At 63.2% G+C, this 17124-nt stretch overlaps 1 protein-coding gene across 8 annotated transcripts; it reads left to right on the forward strand.

Moving 5' to 3' along the window:
- The first annotated feature begins 58 nt into the window (after positions 1–58).
- Positions 59–13736, forward strand: ARHGAP9 (Rho GTPase activating protein 9). Of its 8 annotated transcripts, XR_012584402.1 has the most exons (20): positions 427–568; positions 1285–1625; positions 2091–2269; positions 3058–3270; positions 3750–3827; positions 3976–4071; positions 4151–4212; positions 4911–4998; positions 5178–5273; positions 5605–5703; positions 5787–5910; positions 6004–6117; positions 6647–6745; positions 6827–6904; positions 7029–7082; positions 7174–7308; positions 7406–7511; positions 11628–11703; positions 11837–12040; positions 13457–13736. XR_012584402.1 is itself a non-coding variant. In XM_074564838.1 (19 exons), exons 2-19 carry the CDS (start codon positions 1325–1327, stop codon positions 11936–11938), a joined length of 2100 nt encoding a protein of 699 aa, XP_074420939.1. In that variant the 5' UTR covers positions 427–568; positions 1285–1324; the 3' UTR covers positions 11939–12068. The 8 variants fall into 8 exon arrangements, 7 of the variants coding, with proteins under 7 accessions (XP_074420937.1, XP_074420939.1, XP_074420942.1 ...); XM_074564838.1 differs by lacking the exon at positions 13457–13736 and having other exon boundaries at positions 11837–12068; XM_074564836.1 differs by lacking the exons at positions 11628–11703; positions 11837–12040; positions 13457–13736 and adding an exon at positions 7760–8083 and having other exon boundaries at positions 59–568.
- The last annotated feature ends 3388 nt before the right edge of the window (positions 13737–17124 follow it).

The following is a 17124-nucleotide window of genomic DNA, read 5'->3' on the forward strand; positions in this document are numbered from 1 at the left end:
TGTCACATGGCCCGGCGAGGTGTCCCCGCTGCGGGAGGGCCCGCCCCGCCACCCCGGCAGGACCAGGCTGGGGAGGGACAGCGGGGGAGTCACCGGCCTGCAGCGGGGGTCGGTGCTGGCACAGCCCCCCCCGCCCCCACCTCCCCGCCCTTCCCCCCCGGTCCCCAGGAACCAGTAGGGCAGACAGCAAAGGGAAGCGGGGGCGGGCGTCGGGGAAGGGGTGGGACACGGCCGGGCTGGGGTCAGGGGTCCCGGGGCGAGGCTGATTCTCCCCCCTCCCCGCCCTGGGGCAGTGCAATTACCCTAATTGCACCGGCTGCCCCCCCCTCCGCCCCCCCGCCCCCCCCCGGCAGCACCGTGTGGGCAGAGCCGAAAGGTGCTTAGGGCCAAGCGGGGTCAAGCGGGGCCGCGGGTGCTCATCCCCGCACCCGTGGGTGCTCAGCCGGCTGGGGGTGGGCAGGACGCCGGGGTCCCCCGCCTGCACCCCAATGGGCACCTGCACCCCTCCCACCTCTCTGTCCCGGCATCACGTCCTGCCCGCCGGCCCCGCAGTGGTGCCCCAGAGATGGTGAGTGTTATCTCCAGGTGTGTGGGGGGGCCAGGCTGGGGGGGGGGGGCAGGGGGACCGTGGAGCTTGCGGGGGGAGCAGGGGGGGGCTGCAGGTCAGGGAGTCTCGGGCTGTGGGGCTGGGGAGCAGGGAATATGGGGTGGGGGGGCTTGCGGGCCTTGGAATGGGGCTGGGAGCCACAGGGCGGTGGGACGGGGATCAGGGGCTGGGGAGGCCGGAGGGCCATGGGATAAGGACCTGGGGCCATGGGGCCGCGGAGCTGAGGCCCCCCCCAGCACCACCCACCAGCCCCATGCTGTGTGGAGTGAGGAAGCCGCAGCCTCGCTGCTTCCTGCTGCAGCTGCTGCTGGGTTTCCTGCAGGTCCCCAAGCCCTGGCTGCCCCAGCACCCCCAGTCCCCCAAGTTCCCTATACCCTGGGGCCAGGCATTGCGCCCCCCCCCGGCCCGGCACCAGGAGCTGGGGCAACAGATGGTCCCTCCACTATTTGTGGACAGGATTGCCGTGGGGCATTGCCATGGCTGGGGGGGCAATCCATGGCCGTGAGGCACAGCCTGGCCATGGGGCACGACATTGTCTGGTGAGTCCTGGCCCTGCAGGCAGGGTCCCCGCTACCACCCAGGGCACTGCTCGGCCCCATTCCAGCACAGCCTGCGGCCATGCCAGCCATGGGGCGCGGGGCGCGTCCACCCTGACCCCCCGGTCCTGTCCCCGGCAGATGGCGAGGGCCAGGCCGTAGCGTGTCGCCGGTGGTGAGGATGCTGGCAGGGCGGTGGCGGCTGGAGGGGCGGCGGTGGCGGCGCGCTGAGCCGGCCGTGGTGCTCCGCGCCCTCTACAACTACACGTACCGTGCCGAGGATGGGCGGCACGTGGCCATGGCTGCTGGCGAGCAGTTCCTGCTGCTCCACAAAGCCAACGAGGACTGGTGGCAGGTGAGACGGGCCAGCGAGCCCCGCTGGGCTCGGCCCTTCTTTGTCCCTGCTACCTACGTGGCCGAGCTGGACCCTGGTGACAGCGGGAGACGGAACACACTGCCCCCCAGCCAGCCTGCAGGGTCGGGTGAGCAAAGCGGGGGGGGCACAGGGCCATGGGGCAGGGAGACACAGGGTGGCAGGACACTGGGAGAGCGGAGCCATGGGATGCTGAGGTGGGGGCAAGGGTTTGGGGGCATTAGGGGCATAGGATGAGGGGACACACCCCGGGGAGTCCTGGGCTGTGGGTCTGGGTGCACGAGGCTGGGGGAATATCGGGGCTGGGGGCACAGGATAAGGGGACAGCGGGGGGACAGGGCTGGGAGACACCCGGGAGGGACGATGGGGGGCCAAAGGGCTGGGAGCGCAGGAGGTAGAAGGGGCACAGGGCTGCAGGCACTAGGAGGCACCAGGGACATGGGGCTGGGGGTACTGGGGGCAGGGGGACACTGGGGAAAAGAGGGTTGGGGCCCAGTGCGGGGGGGGGGGGGGGGGTCACCTGCAGCCCAGAGCATCATTTCGGGTGGGTGGGTACCCCCATCTCTCCCCCCAGGCCTGCCACCGCAGTACCGCTCACTGGAGGACCTGCGTGTCCCCCCGCCGGCCCGGCCCCAGGAGGCCACGCTGGCCCCCACCCGCTGCACCAGCACCAGCCAGCTGGCAGAGGGGGCCCTGCCCGCGCCCCCCCCGGCCCTGCCGCGGTGCCAGTCCCAGCAGGAGCTGGGCACTGGGGTGAGTGGGGGCCAGGTGACCCCAGAGGCCGCCCTGTGCCCCCAGCCCTGCTCCCCCCCCCAACCTCACCCCCCGCATCGCCCACCTGCATCCCCCAATTTGCCCCCCTGCATCACCCACCTGCACCCCCCATCCTCCCAACTTCGCCCCCCCCCCCAACCCCCCCAGCACCCCCAACCCCGCCCTCACTGCCACCGCTTCCTCGTCGCCGTGGGGCAGTGGAGGAAGTGCGGGAGGGGGGAGGAAGGTGGGGGGCTGGGGGGGCCGAGCCTCCCGCAGCGGGGCCGGGGGGGGACCGGTGCTGCGCAGCCGGGGGCGGCAGGTGGGAGCGGGGTGCTGGGCCCGGCCCGAGGGAGCGGCGCGGGGGGAGCCGGGGAGAGCGGGGTGGTGGTTGGGGGGGGGCGGCAAACGGCTCCGGGGAAGCGATTGCAAAAGCCTGATCCGGACTGGGCAGGGCTGGGGGGGTGCTGGGAGGCAAGGCAAGGGGTCAGTGCTGGGGGGCTTGGTGGGGGCTGGGGGGCAGGGCAAGGGGACTCTGGGGGGAGCTGGGGGGCCTGGGAGGGCAGGGCAAGGGGACGCTGCTGGGGGGCTTTGGTGGGGGCTGGGGAGCAGGGCAAGGGGACATTGCTGGGGGGCTTGGGGGGTTGGGGGGTAAGGTAAGGGGGCACTGGAGGGGTGGGGGGCAGAGCAAGGGGGCACTAGGGGGGCTGGGCAGGGCATGCGAGGCACAGCGGCGGGCTGGGGGTGCGCTGTGGGCATCGTCCATATGCCCCCCCCCCCCCCCCCAGGTCCCCCCCCTGGGATCCGCCATGATCTACTGCAACCTTGAGGAGCTGCAGAGGGTGGGGGGCCAGGCCGACCCCCCCGTGCCAGCCGGCCCCCCCCTCCAGGTTTTGGGGGCCTGGGAGCGTCACCTGGACCCCAACACCGGCCGTTGCTTCTTCTACAACCCCCAAACCGGCGCGGCCTCCTGGAAGCCCCCCCGGCGGCACCGGGAGGCGGTGATCATGGGGGGCAGTGGGGGAGTTGGGGGGGAATACTGGGGCCCCGCCAGCCTCCTCCCAGCTATCTCTACACCCCCCCATCCCTCCCTCCCCCCCCATATCCCCAGTGTCCCCCCTGCTCCCCCATGTCTCCCCACCAAAGCGCATGCATCGTGCCCCCATGGCCCCTGATGTTCACTCTATCCTCTTCACTTCCCCCCCCCCAAGCGGCCCCCGTGATTCCTCGATTCTCCCAAACTATTCCCCCAATATCTTCCCTCCCATCCCTTCCGTGTGGCCCCCCCCCCGCCACCATCCCGTGTGGTCCAGGTCCCCCTCACTGCCCCCACTTGTCCCTGGCACAGCCCCACTGGGCTGCTGGCAGTTAGTGCCAGCGCTAATTGCGGGGGGGGAGGGGGTGAGAGGGGGGGACAGTCCTGTGGGTCCTGGCCATGACATCCCCTGAAGCTGATCCATGTCCTCTGTGTCCCCTGCAGGGCCTGCCCCCCCCCGCCGAGCCCCCCAGGACTACGGCACGCTGGAGCTCCAGGGATGCCGGGGTCCCCGGTGGCACCGTGAGCTGGGGGACAGGGAGGGGGACGGGGGGGGGGCACGGGAGGGGGTCAAAGCATGGATGGGTAATGGGGGGCACTGGGAAGGGTATGACGGGACGTCAGGGAGGACCCAGGCTGTGCCCCCCACGCTGTCCCCCCCCCACTGCAGGTGACCCACGGCCAGACCCTTGCCCAGCACAGCTTGGAGGAGCGGCCAGCTGCCCCCACAGCTGCCCCCCCATCCTGCACCCCCGCCCTCCCCACCGTGAGTTACCCCAGGGCCAGGGAGGGCCGGGGGGGGCGGCGCGGGGTGGGTGGGGGCAGTGCTGACCCTGTCCCCGCAGGAGGTGCAGAAGGCCGGGCAGCTCAACAGGACCAAGATCGCTGAGGGGGGCAGGAAGCTCAGGTGGGGGACGGGGACGGGGGGGGGGGCAAGGAGGGGGGGGAATGTGCCAGGCTGGGGTCCCTGGGGGGTTCAATCCTGGTGCCAGGCTGGGGTCCTGGGGGAGGGGAGGGGGGGGCGATTCTGGTGCAGGGGACTGTGACGGATTGGGGTGCTGGGAGGGGGGGGTCGTGGTGCAATGGGTTGTGCCAGGTGGGGGGCCGGGGTGGGGCGGGTGCAGGGGACTGTGCCAGGTTGGGGTGCTAGGGGGGCTTTGGGTGCCGGGGGGGGGCTTCAGGTGCTGGGTGCGGGGCTGGGGTCCCTGGGGGGGTTCTGGTGTAGGGGTTTCTGCCAAGCTGAGGGGACTAATCCAATCGGGGGGGGGGGGTAATTTATGCCAGGGGGGCTGTGCCAGCTCAGGGGGGGCCTTCCAGCCTGGGGGGGCCATGCCAGCCTGGTCCACGGCTCTTCACAGCTGAGGGGCTCCAGACAAGCAATGTCCCTGGCACAAAAAGGCCCTTTTGGCTGTGCCAGGCTCGGGGGGGGGGGGGGGGGGGACGGACACGACGAAGGATCTGAGGCGCTGCCAGTGCCCAGATGGTGCCTGGGGCCTGTGTGGGGCTCTGCTGGGGTGGGGGGGGGGGGGGGACAACGACACCCAAGCCTGACCCCAGTCCTGGCTGGGGGAGGAGTTGGGGATGCCCCTCACCTGCTGCCCCCAGGAAGAGCTGGGGGGTCTCCTGGGTGGTTCTGGCCGGGAACAGCCTCATCTTCTACAAGGAACCCAAGGGACCGGCACCCACTGCCTGGGTGAGTGGGGGTCAGGGGGGTGCTGGGGCAGCGGGGGGGGTGTCGGAGCATCGGGATGTATGCGGGGGGTGGGGGGGGGGACGACAGCGGGTGGAGAGGGCTGTGGAAGAATACGGGGTGCTGTGTGTGGAGACACAAGGGGGATGGGGTGACGGCCGGTGCCCCCCCCCCCCCCCCAGTGCCCTGCCAGCAGCCGCCCCGAGAGCAGCGTGGACTTGCGGGGGGCTGCCCTGGATTGGGCCCGCGACCTCTCCAGCAAGAAGAACGTCCTCCACGTGAGTGGGGGGGGACCCCGGGCTGGGCACGTGGGGATGCCCAAAGTGCAGAGCCCAGGGGCCGCGGCGGGGGGTCTCCGTAACAGTCCAAGGGTCACAGAGATCACCCGAAACGCAGCCCACAGAGAAGGGGACCCCACAGCCCAGCACGTACCAGAACCCCCAAAATGGGACGGGGTGGTGTAGGGAACCCCCTTGGGTTAGGGGCACCTCTGGAGCCCCCCACTGAGGGGGGGAACAGGGCACCCCTGGAGTGCCTGGGTCCTCCTGGCCCCTGTAGGGGTCCCTGGGGGTCCCTGCACCCCCCCACATCTTGCTGCCCCCCCGCCAGCTCCGCACTGTGACAGGCAATGAGTTCCTGCTGCAGTCGGACCAAGAGGCCACCATCCAGGAGTGGGCCCGGGCCATCCGGGGGGTCATCCACCGGCTGGTGAGTGCCTGGAGGGGGGCCGGGGAGTGCCCCGTGGTTGCCCCCAGCCCCACATCGTCAACTGTCCCCTGTCCATCCCTCAGGATCTGGAGAACCCCATGGACATGCCTGCGGGGTGGCTGCGCCGGGGGGACATTGGGGACCTGGCGGAGCTCAGCGGGGACGAGGACGAGCTGCTGCGGGTCACTGAGGGAGCCGGGGCTCCAGGTGGGGTTGGGGGGCGGGGAGGGTGGAGAGGGGGGTGAGCAGGCCTCAGGGCTGCCATGACCGTGACCGTATCGGGGCCTGCTGTGCCCCCAGGTGCCCCCCACACCCCTGACGCCTCGGAGAAGAAGCGGGTGAAGAGCAAGCTGAGGCGCTTCATCGTCAAGCGGCCCCCGCTCCAGAGCCTGCAGGAGAAGGGGCTCATCCGAGGTGAGGCTCCCCCCACCAAGACCCACCGTGCCCTCAGAACCTTCCCCCCCACCCCCCCCCCACCAGCCCTCCCATATCCTCCCTCTGCCCCCAAAGTGGGAGAGGAAGGAGGGGGCTGAGTGCTCCATTGAGCCTTGGCTGCCTGTCCCCAGTGCGTCCTGGTGCCCCCCTCCCTTCTCCCACCCTCCCAGTGTCCCTGCCCTTGGTCCCAGTGTCCTTCCCAAATCCCAGCATCCCCTCCTGGTCCCTCTCCCCGTCCTGACCCCAGTGTCTACCATCTCCCCCCTCCCAGTCCCAGAATACCCCCCCCTCAGTCCCTGTGCACCCACCAGTCCAGTGTCTCCCTCCAGTCCAGCATCCCTTCCCGGTCCCAGTGCCTTCTCGCAGCCCAGGTGTCCCTCCCTGCCCTCACCACCACCCTCCCGGAGCCCAGCATTCCCTCCCTATACCCCTCCCCAGTCCCATTTGCCCCCCTGCCAAGTCCCAGTGCTCTCCCATCCCAGTTTGCCCCAGCGCTGCCCTCTCCCAGACCAGGTTTTCGGGTGCCGCCTGGATGCCCTGTGCCAGCGGGAGAGCACCACTGTGCCCCGCTTCGTCCGGCTCTGTGTGGAGGCTGTCGAGGAGAGAGGTAGGGTCTTCCCAGCCGGCATGGCCCTCCCAGCTGGCACCGGTTTCCCCCACCAAGTCTCGCCCCCCTCATTGTCCCCAGGCCTTGACGTTGATGGGATCTACCGGGTCAACGGGAACCTGTCTGTGATCCAGAAGCTGCGTTTTGCCGTGGACCGGGGTGAGGGGACCAAAGGGTCAGAGGATGGGGATGTTGGGGAGGAGACGGGAACTGCATTGGAGCACACGCCCAAGGGTGGGTTAAGGTGGCTTCTTCCCCCGTGAACCCTCCTTTGTCCCCGCAGAGCGAGCTGTGACCTCGGACGGGCGCTATGTGTTCCCCGAGCAGCTGTCCCAAGGTCAGCCGGGGTGGCCGGGCAGGGGGTGGCCCTGGCAGCGCTGGGGCCTTGGGGGGCCCGGGCACAAGCTGACCTCCTCCGTTCCTCCCAGAGGAGCGGCTCAGCCTGGCAGACCCCGAGTGGAGCGATGTCCACGTGGTGACCGGTGCCCTCAAGCTCTTCTTCCGGGAGCTGCCTGAGCCCTTAGTGCCCTACGGGCTCTTTGACTCCTTCATTGAAGCTGTCAGTAAGTGCCCCCCCCAACCCTGCAGCGCTCCCCGTGGGCATCCCCAGGCTATGGGTGCTGGGGGGCACCATGTCTGACTGCTGTGCCTCCTCCCTAGAGCTGCCGGACCCCCAGGAGCAGGTGGAGCGGGTGGCTGAGCTGGTGCAGAGCCTGCCCCCCCCTAACTATGCCACCCTCCGCTACCTCCTGGCTCACCTCTGCCGGTAAGGGGAGGGCTGCTCCCGGGCTGGGGGCAGCTGTGGGGTGGCCTTAGAGCTGCCCCACAGGTGGGTGGGCTATGGGGTAACTGGGGGGGGAGAGTCTCGGGGAGGGACAGCAGGGGGAGGGGGAGCAGGATTGGCGCCTGCCAGAGTGATGGAGCCCCCGGCGCGTGGACCCCCTGGGGTGAGGGAGGGAGGAGCGGGGCTGGATGGAGTGCGTGGCACCACCCCGAAATCCTGCGCGTCCCCAGGGTGATGGAGCGGGTAGACGTCAACCGCATGACGCGCCAGAACATCGGCATCGTGTTCGGGCCAACGCTGCTGCGGCCGGAGCGGGAGCCGGGCAGCCTGGCAGCGGGCATGGCCCAGCAGAACCAGGCTGTGGAACTGCTGCTGGCACACTTTGACCGCATCTTCCCCGCGCCCCCCTGAGCCTGCCCCCCTCTCCCCCCCCCCCCATCCCCGGCGAAGTCAGGCGTTCTGGCTGCCGGTGCCGCTTCCTACCCGCCCCCCGCCGAAGTCCTCTGTGCCCCGTGTACCTTTGACTCTGCAGTAAACAGGCGCCTTCCCTGAGACCGGCAGCACCTCCTGCTCCCAGCAGGGCTGGGGGGGTCTGAGCGCTGAGAGCCACCCACCTCCTGCCCCAGGGAACATCGTCATCCAGGCACATGGCAGCCCCCTTCCCTCTGCCCCCCGCCGTGCCCGTACACCTCCCCAAAGCCGTTACGCTTCTGATTTATTTCCACCATTCATTAAATACATATCTGTTGCCATCAGACACACACACACCCCCCAGGAAAGGCCCCCACCACAGCCAGTGTCAGGGCAGGATCTGGCCCTGCCGGGGCTGGGGGGTCTCTCCGAGGGGTGCCCTCACCCCGCTGCAGCCACCACCAGCCCCTGCAGACCCCAGGGTGGCCGGCACCACCGGGTCCTGCCAGCAGCGGATACGGGAGCTGTCGCAGCGCCCTGTCAAGGTCACCGTCCCCCTGGGCCTCCCAGTGGCGCCCAGCCCCCCCCCCCCCCCCCGTGCCCCCCAGTTGCCCGGTTCCCATCCCAGGTGTGCCCTCAGCACCCGGTGCCACCACCTGCTGCGTCTGCACTCTCCCGGTGCCCTCCCAGCTCTCCGATGCCTCCAAGACTCCTGCTTACCGGTTGCAGCAGCCACTCCCGGTTCCCGGGCAGCAGCGCCCACTGGATCCGTCCTTGGTGGGAGGTGGAGGGCGGCAGGGCCCCAGAGCTCCGGGCGAGAAGGGCGGACACGGGAGACTTGGAAGGCACAGGGCCTGAGGGGGCACAGCCGGATGCGGGGGGCTCCCAGGGGGCCACCAAGGACTGATCCAGGGGCTCGTCAGGGCCTGGGAGGGACCTGCTGGTGCCCAGGGGATGTCCCTGGCGTGGCAGGGCAGCCCCCCCGCCCAGGCATGCCGGTGCCAGGGTCCCATCCCGGGCTGGGTGGGTGTCCCAGAGGGTGGCGGGTGTCCCAGGACAGGTGCGCGGGCGGCAGGGTGGAGGAGCTGGAGAAGCATTTCTGGCAGGCAGCGGAGCGGTGGAGCCGTTTGCGCCGGGGGAGAGGGGTTCAGAGGCAGCGGGTGGGGGCTGGGGGCTGGCCAAGGCGGGGATGGTGACCCCCAAAGGATGTAGGAGATGGGGCTTTTTAGGGAGCGAAGGGCCTCGTGCTGTGAGGCTCCCCCGGGCGCAGCGTGATGGAAGGGGGGGGATGCAGAGGTGACGGATGCGCAGGGTGGGGGTGATGCGGGCTCCCCACTGCGGATGTGCAGGTGGTGCCAGGACTTTTCCCACACCAGGCACAGGGGAAGCGTTGCCCCGTCCTTCCACGCTCCCCGCCAGCAATGAGGCAGCAGCTCAGAGCCCCCTCAGACACACCCCAACACACACACAGCTCCCCTAGCCCCGCACCCCCCCCGGCAGACCGGGGCACCCCTTCCTCAAAGACCTTGGGGTGCTGAGAGCAGGGCTCTGCCTGGGGCAACACGGGGCGCTGGGAGGACCGTGACCTGGCTTGGCTCGTTCTCGGTGGCGTCGTCGGGAGCCAAAGCTGGAGCAGGAGAAGGCGGCAGATGACGAGGGTTGGAGATGGACAGCCAGCCCCAACCCCCAGCACCTAAACCCCTGGGCACCCCCTGATACCTCCTCCCCCTGCTGCCCCAGCCCCCGTCGCAGGGAGGAGCACCCCTGGATCCCTCCGGGTGACACCGCGGGTAGAGCTCAAGCTCCTGTATCCAGCCCCATCTGCAGGTGAGAAAATACCCAAGGCCAACGGCCCCCACTACCAGGGGACCCCACGCTGGTGGGGTGACACTTTGGGTCGTGGGGGGCAGCCATGCCCCCTTATCCCCACAGGCAAAGAGCGCTCCAGGGACTTGGACCTTGGGCTGGAGGTCGCCTGGGACACCGGCCACAGCGAAGGGGTGTGAAAAGTTGGGACAAGACCCTCTCCCCCCACCTTCCCCCCCCACACAGGGACACTCAGGGACATCCATGCAAATGTGCCCCAGCGCCCCGCTCACCCGCGTCTGGTGCGCCCACCCGCGCGCCCGCCCGCTCCCGCTGTTGGCACAGACCCGGCTGTGCTCACACGCGTGTGGTCCCGTGCTGCCGGCTGCAGGCACGCATGTGCCCCCCCTCTGGTGCTTCGCGCACCCTCGTTCAGTTTAAAACCACGTTTGTGGCTTCTCTCCCCATTCCTGGGCTGGGTCAGGACTCGCAAAGGGCTGAGCAGCAGCGGGGTCACAGAATCACAGGATGGTTCGGGTGGGAAAGGACCATAAAGATGATCCATTTCCAACCCCCCTGCCCTGGGCAGGGACACCTCCCCCAGCCCAGGTTGCTCCAAGCCCCGTCCAACCTGGCCTTGAACCCCTCCAGGGATGGGGCAGCCACAGTTTCTCTGGGCAACCTGGGCCAGGGGCTCACCCCCCTCACAGCCAAGGATTTCTTCCTCAGATCTCACCTGAATCTCCCTCTTCCAGTGTAAAACCCTTCCCCCTCGTCCCATGGCTCCCCTCCCTGCTCCAGAGTCCCTCCCCAGCTTTCCTGGAGCCCCTTGAGGGACTGGAAGGGGCTGGAAGGTCTCCGCGGAGCCTTCTCTTCTCCAGGCTGAACCCCCCAGCTCTCTCAGCCTGTCCCCACAGCAGAGGGGCTCCAGCCCTCCCAGCATCTCCGGGGCCTCCTCTGGCCCCGCTCCAACAGCTCCATGTCCTTCTGCTGTTGGTGCCCCAGCGCTGGAGGCAGCGCTGCAGGGGGGTCTCACAGAGCAGAGCAGAGGGGCAGAATCCCCCCCTCGCCCCCCTGCCCACGCTGCCAGGGATGCAGCCCAGGCTGCAGGGGGGGGCGTTTCTGGGCTGCCAGCGCACGTTGCCGGGTTGTGTCGAGCTTCTCACCCACCGACACCCCCAAGTCCTTCTCCTCAGGGCCGCTCTCCAGCCATTCTCCGCCCAGCCGGGGTTTGTGCTTTGTGATGGCCCCGGCCCACGTGCAGGACGTCTCCGTGGGCACGGAGGTAAAACCACAGGGTACCTTGTGGTGTGTTCAGTCTCTCTCGAGTCGGTCTCGTAGGAGGGCGTCTTGTCCTAATGGCTGCAACGTGGGCCCATGCAGGGGAAGAGCGGGATCTCATCTCCATCCTGGACAGTTTACCAAACAGTTTTTCAAATAATTTCTCCATTTTCTTGGTCCTTTTTTTCTACGGCTGCAACAATGGGGGGACGAGAGAGACTGCCGTTATAACTGCCGTACGCTGTTACCCACTTCATTTTCAGTTGGCGCATCGGCAGCGGATCCTCCCCAAACCAGTGTTGCCAACGCGTGGGAATACATTGATGGCGCGCTCTGCGCAGAATTCCGCGACGTAGGTCGTTTGCACGGCGCTTCGTCAGGGTCTGCGCCCGCTTGCCAGTCACCGTAAATCACCTCTTGCACAACCGCTTCTCTCGGGCACTTCATACCTTTCTCCACCGTGGTCTGTTTGCTTGGGCGGCATTTGGTATCGTCCATAAAGGGATACCTGCACCTTACGGCTGACACGAGTCGCCTCCAGAGACTGAGAGCGTATGGCTTTCTCCCAAGCTCTTTATCGATGCCTCTGTCTCTCGCCAGGTTTCCCAACCGCCTGGTGTCTCTGCCACCCAAGTCTACGGCATCAGCCCCGTTACCCCGGCAGGAGAACAACCAGGTAACGTCTCACCTTCATGACGGCTGAAGTCCTTTCTCATGTTTTGCAAGTCCTTCCTAGGTAAGGCTTGAATGGTTGATTACCTTTGTGTCTGATTCCTCCTCCTCCTCCTCTGTTGACGCTACCTGAGAAGGACCCTTCCCAGATCTGCTTTGGGAGGACCTTCTGTCTGATCTGCTTGAGTAGGACCCTCTCTCTCACCTTCATCGGAAGAGCTCTCTCCCACGTGATCTGACTTGAACCGGTCTTTGCTATGAGGGGAAGGGACACGGCTTGCACCACTATGGATGGAGCTGGGGTAGCGGCAGCGGTCGTTGTCGGGCTTGGAGTAGCGGCGGTATGTGTTGTAATACACCTACTCCTGCACCAGTGTTTAATATGAATCCACCCCTGAAACGCATTCAAGAGAATCATAGAATCATAGAATCATAGAATCATAGAATCATAGGGTTGGAAGGGACCTCTGGAGATCATCTAGTCCAACCCCCCTGCCAGAGCAGGGTCACCTAGAGCAGGTTACACAGGAACACGTCCAGGTGGGTTTTGAATGTCTCCAGAGTTGGAGACTCCACCACCTCTCTGGGCAGCCTGTTCCAGTGCTCTGCCACCCTCAGGGTAAAGAAGTTCCTCCTCATGTTTAGGTGGAACTTCCTATGTTCAAGTTTGTGCCCATTGCCTCTTGTCCTGTCCCCGGGCACCACTGAAAAGAGCCTGGCCCCATCCTCCTGACACCCACCCTTTAAGTATTTATAAGTGTTGATAAGGTCACCCCTCAGACGTCTTTTCTCCAGACTGAAGAGACCCAAATCCCTCAGCCTTTCCTCATAAGAGAGGTGTTCCAGTCCCCCAATCATCTTTGTAGCCCTCTGCTGCACCCTTTCCAGCAGTTCCCTGTCCCTCTTGAACCGGGGAGCCCAGAACTGGACACAGTACTCCAGGTGCGGCCTCACCAAGGCAGAGTAGAGGGGGAGGATGACCTCCCTTGACCTGATGGCCACACTCTTCTTGATGCACCCCAGGATGCCATTGGCCTTCTTGGCCACAAGGGCACATTGCTGACTCATGGTCATCCTGTTGTCCACCAGGACTCCCAGGTCTCTTTCCACAGAGCTGCTCTCCAGCAGGTCAGCACCCAACCTGTACTGGTGCATGGGGTTGTTCCTCCCCAGGTGCAGCACCCTACACTTGCCCTTGTTGAACTTCATAAGGTTTCTCTCTGCCCAGATCTCCAACCTGTCCAGGTCTCTCTGTATGGTGGCACAGCCTTCCGGTGTGTCAGCCACCCCACCCAGCTTGGTGTCATCAGCAAACTTGCTGAGGGTGCACTCTATCCCCTCATCCAGGTCATTGATGAATATATTGAACAGGACTGGACCCAGTACTGACCCCTGGGGAACACCACTCGTCACTGGTCTCCAACTAGACTCTGTGCCCCTAATCACAACCCTCTGAGCTCTATCTTTCAACCAGTTTTCTATCCACCCCACTGTCCATTCATCTAACCCACACTTCCTAAGCTTCCCTATGAGGATGGTGTGGGAGACCGTGTCAAACGCCTTGCTTAAGTCAAGGTAGACCACATCTACCACCCTCCCCTCATCTATCCATCTAGTCATGCCATCGTAGAAGGCTATCAGATTAGTCAGACATGATTTCCCCTTGGTGAATCCATGCTGAGTACTTCTGATAGCTTTCCTTTCCTCCACGTGCCTTGAGATGACACCCAGAACGAGCTGTTCCATCATCTTTCCAGGGATGGAGGTGAGGCTGACCGGCCTGTAGTTCCCCGGCTCTTCCTTTTTGCCTTTCTTGAAGACTGGAGTGACATTGGCTTTCCTCCAGTCCCCAGGCACCTCGCCTGTTCTCCAGGACTTTTCAAAGATGATGGAGAGCGGCCCAGCAATGACTTCTGCCAGCTCCCTCAGCACTCTCGGGTGCATCCCATCAGGGCCCATGGACTTGTGAATATCTAGATGATGATACGCCATTCCTTGTCTAGATGATGAATCTATAATAAAATCATGATTCGGTGGTAACGGTCATTCCCACAGTCCCCAAACTCTGGTAACAGAGCCAGCTTGGCGTAAAAGGGAGAAGGTAAAATCAAAGGTGTCGCTGGTGACAGGATCCATTAGGTGGCGACCGAGGTGTGCAGGTAAAGGCCTTGCCCAAATCATCCCGGCGTAAATTCGGTGTTAAGCACCATCGGAAAACATCCCGTTTTCGCCCAGCGCTCAGAGCCGAGCCACTGCAAATAAACACAAGGAACAAATGAATAATAACCCAACACACACGGCAGGTCGGGCAACGTCGCGTCAACCGACTTGACACAAGACTCCATAAAGGCACAATACGATATTCCGCTGAAGAACGACATGATGTGAGCTGTCTGGTTTAATTTCCAGCCCCTCAAGACTCTCAAAGGGAAAAAAACCTGGATACTCTCTCAACTGAGCAGGCTGGAATTTGAACTATCCGGGCGATCTGTCAGAGCCCCAGTCGTGCCCACGTTGGATGCCGATACATCTGCCAAGGTTTAGGCTGGTCTGGCCACTAAATGAATTGACGGATTTTTTCTCTATTAACCTCTCTCCCTTCCTCAGAAGAAGGGAGGGAGAGAGAATAAGGGAGAGAGAAACTTATGCGCTGAAAAAAAAAAAACTAAAAAAACCCCAAACAACTTTAATGAAATATTAACAATAAAAAGAAGATATAATAATATTAATAAGAAAAATAATTAAATATACACAAATACAGACAAAACCAATCTTGAGCTCCCAGGATGATGATCACGTCACTGGCCAGAGCCGGGACTGGACTCAGCAACAGGCAGGAACCGGATTCAAGAGCCGGATTCAGAAATGCGCGGATCGGGATCAAAGGCAGACAAACAGACAGGGTCCTCCTGGGATGCCGGCCATTGAAGGAAGAGGCTGACCCTTTGATCCCTCAGCTTTTGTTCTGAGCAGGGGGCAGACGGGATGGAACACCCCCTTGGCCAGTTTTGGGTCCCCTGCCCTGCCCCCTCCTCCCTGCAGGTGCTTTTCCGCTTCCGACCCTCCAACGGGGCAAACAACAACGTGAGCTGACCTTGGGTGTTCCAGCACTAAGTAGGAGCCTCTCTCCACGCCATTCCTTGGTGTTCACTATAAACACGAGACGTTATCGCTGCCAGAAGCAGACACTGTCTGAAATACATACCCTTAGGGTCCCGCGCCTGGGGAGGAACAACCCCCCCACAGCGGGACAGGTTGGGGGGTGACCTGCTGGAGAGCAGCTCTGTGGAGAGAGACCTGGGAGTCCTGGGGGAAGACGGGATGCCCATGAGCCAGCGATGGGCCCTGGTGGCCAAGAAGGCCAATGGCATCCTGGGGGGCATCAAGAAGAGCGTGGCCAGCAGGTGGAGGGAGGTCATCCTCCCCCTCAGCTCTGCCCTGGGGAGGCCACACCTGGAGCACTGCGTCCAGTTCTGGGCTCCCCGGGTCAGGAGGGACAGGGAACTGCTGGAGAGGGGACAGCAAAGGGCTGCCGAGATGCTGAGGGGCTGGAACATCTCTCTGATGGAGAAAGGCTGAGGGATTTGGGGCTCTTCAGTCTGGAAAAAAGACGGCTGAGGGGGGACCTTATCAACGCTTCTAAATACTGAAAGGGGGGGTGTCAGGATGGGCCAGGCTCTTCTCAGTGGTGCCTGGGGACAGGACAAGGGACAACGGGCACCAACTTGAGCATGGGAAGTTCCACCTAAACATGAGGAGGAACTTCTTTGCTGTGAGGGTGGCAGAGCCCTGGCACAGGCTGCCCAGAGAGGTGGGGGAGTCTCCGTCTCTGGAGACATCCCAAACCCGCCTGGACGCGTTCCTGTGCCATCTGCTGTGGGTGACCCTGCTCTGGCCGGGGGTTGGAGGAGATCACAGGTTGTGATCCTGTCATTGATTCTGTGAATAATGTCAGAGAGCGCGATCAGTTAGAAGAGACTTAACTGAAAAGTAAAATTACTGAAAAGGAAATTGATTTTGTTCTGTCTCAAACCAGGACACCGACGTGTCGAAAGTTCTCAAGCACCAGGCTGAGCTCAGAGCTGGGGCAGTGACGGTGGCCCCCACTTCCCTTTCCAGGGATTACAAGGGGATTACACCGATACGCCCCTGCTTGCGGTTACAAATTTTTGCTTGTAACGGTAGATGAACTGTCAGGCTGGGTGGAAGCCCTCCCAAGAAGAAAAGCTGACACAGGGTGGGCAGATAAAGCTTTAGTGAAAGGAATTATACCCAGATATGGGGTTTCAGAGTCAACTGAGTCATAGAATCATAGAATCATAGAATCATTTAGGTTGGAAAAGACCCTTGGGATCATCAAGTCCAACCATCATCTCCACTCTACAAAGTTCTCCCTTACACCATATCCCCTAACACCACATCTAAACGAGTCTTAAACACATCCAGGGACGGTGACTCCACCACCGCCCTGGGCAGCCTATTCCAGTGTCCGACCACTCTTTCTGGGAAGAGTCAGACGGGGGGGCTCGGTTTACAGCCGATATAATCGATCAACTGTACAAATCTCTCGGAATAGAAAGAAACCTGCGTACTCCCTATCACCCGCAGTCTTCGGGATGAGTAGAAAGGATGAAGAGAACATTAAAAGAAAAGATAGCGGAAGTGCGTGCGTACGCTGGTTCAAAATGTCCAGAAGCATTAAACTTAGTCCTACGGGATGTTTGAAACACTCAGCAGAGATTCTCTTTGGGAGGCACCTGGCTGTCCCAGGGACTTACATCCCAACTAAGACGAGCCTATGTGACGAACGGCCGACCAAGTACGTTTTATACACGCAAAAAGGATTTGAAGACAAAAGGGAATAAGCCCGACGGCGCCAACCCCCACCATCTGAACTACAGGTACGTGATATACAGCCGCGAGATGAAATCTGAACTAAAGCATGTTCTGGAAAATCAAAACTGCAAGCCAAATGGGAGGGGCCACACACTGCTTTATTGCATTCTCATTTTGCCGCTCAAGTTTTAGGGAAAGAAAATGGGATACGCCGTTCTCGCGTCAAGCGAGCGGTGGATAGACAAACCAGCCGATGGATGACAGATCCGTGAAAATCAATAAAGGACGAAGGGGGATATTTCACTATTCCTCGTACTGGTGACTACTACAGTATGGCTAAGCATGAAATTAAAAAGAAAGGATGATCCCGAGTGGTGGAAAAGTGATAAATGCAAAAAGATAATAATCTAGTTAGAGTAGATCTGAGGATCCCGGTGAGATCCGAGTTCCCAATTCTTGAAGAACCTGAAGAAGAAACTCTCGTTTTTGTTGTGAATTGAATAAGGCGAATGATTTAACTGTGACAGAGGTAGTAAAAAAATTAGATCTCTTGGTCCCAATGATACCGGCTGCTGTTTAACGCTTGATT

The sequence above is a fragment of the Larus michahellis genome, chromosome 22, assembly GCF_964199755.1.
Source record: "Larus michahellis chromosome 22, bLarMic1.1, whole genome shotgun sequence".
NCBI classification, from domain to species: domain Eukaryota; kingdom Metazoa; phylum Chordata; class Aves; order Charadriiformes; family Laridae; genus Larus; species Larus michahellis.

What these genes read in the sequence shown, in the direction of transcription:
- ARHGAP9 (XM_074564836.1), top strand. Translation starts at nt 1,325, where the DNA reads ATGCTGGCAGGGCGGTGGCGGCTGGAGGGGCGGCGGTGGCGGCGCGCT. An exon ending in CAGCCAGCCTGCAGGGTCGG is followed by an intron (nt 1,626 to 2,090) that starts GTGAGCAAAGCG and finishes CTCTCCCCCCAG; the next exon opens with GCCTGCCACCGCAGTACCGC. An exon ending in GGAGGCTGTCGAGGAGAGAG is followed by an intron (nt 6,746 to 6,826) that starts GTAGGGTCTTCC and finishes CATTGTCCCCAG; the next exon opens with GCCTTGACGTTGATGGGATC.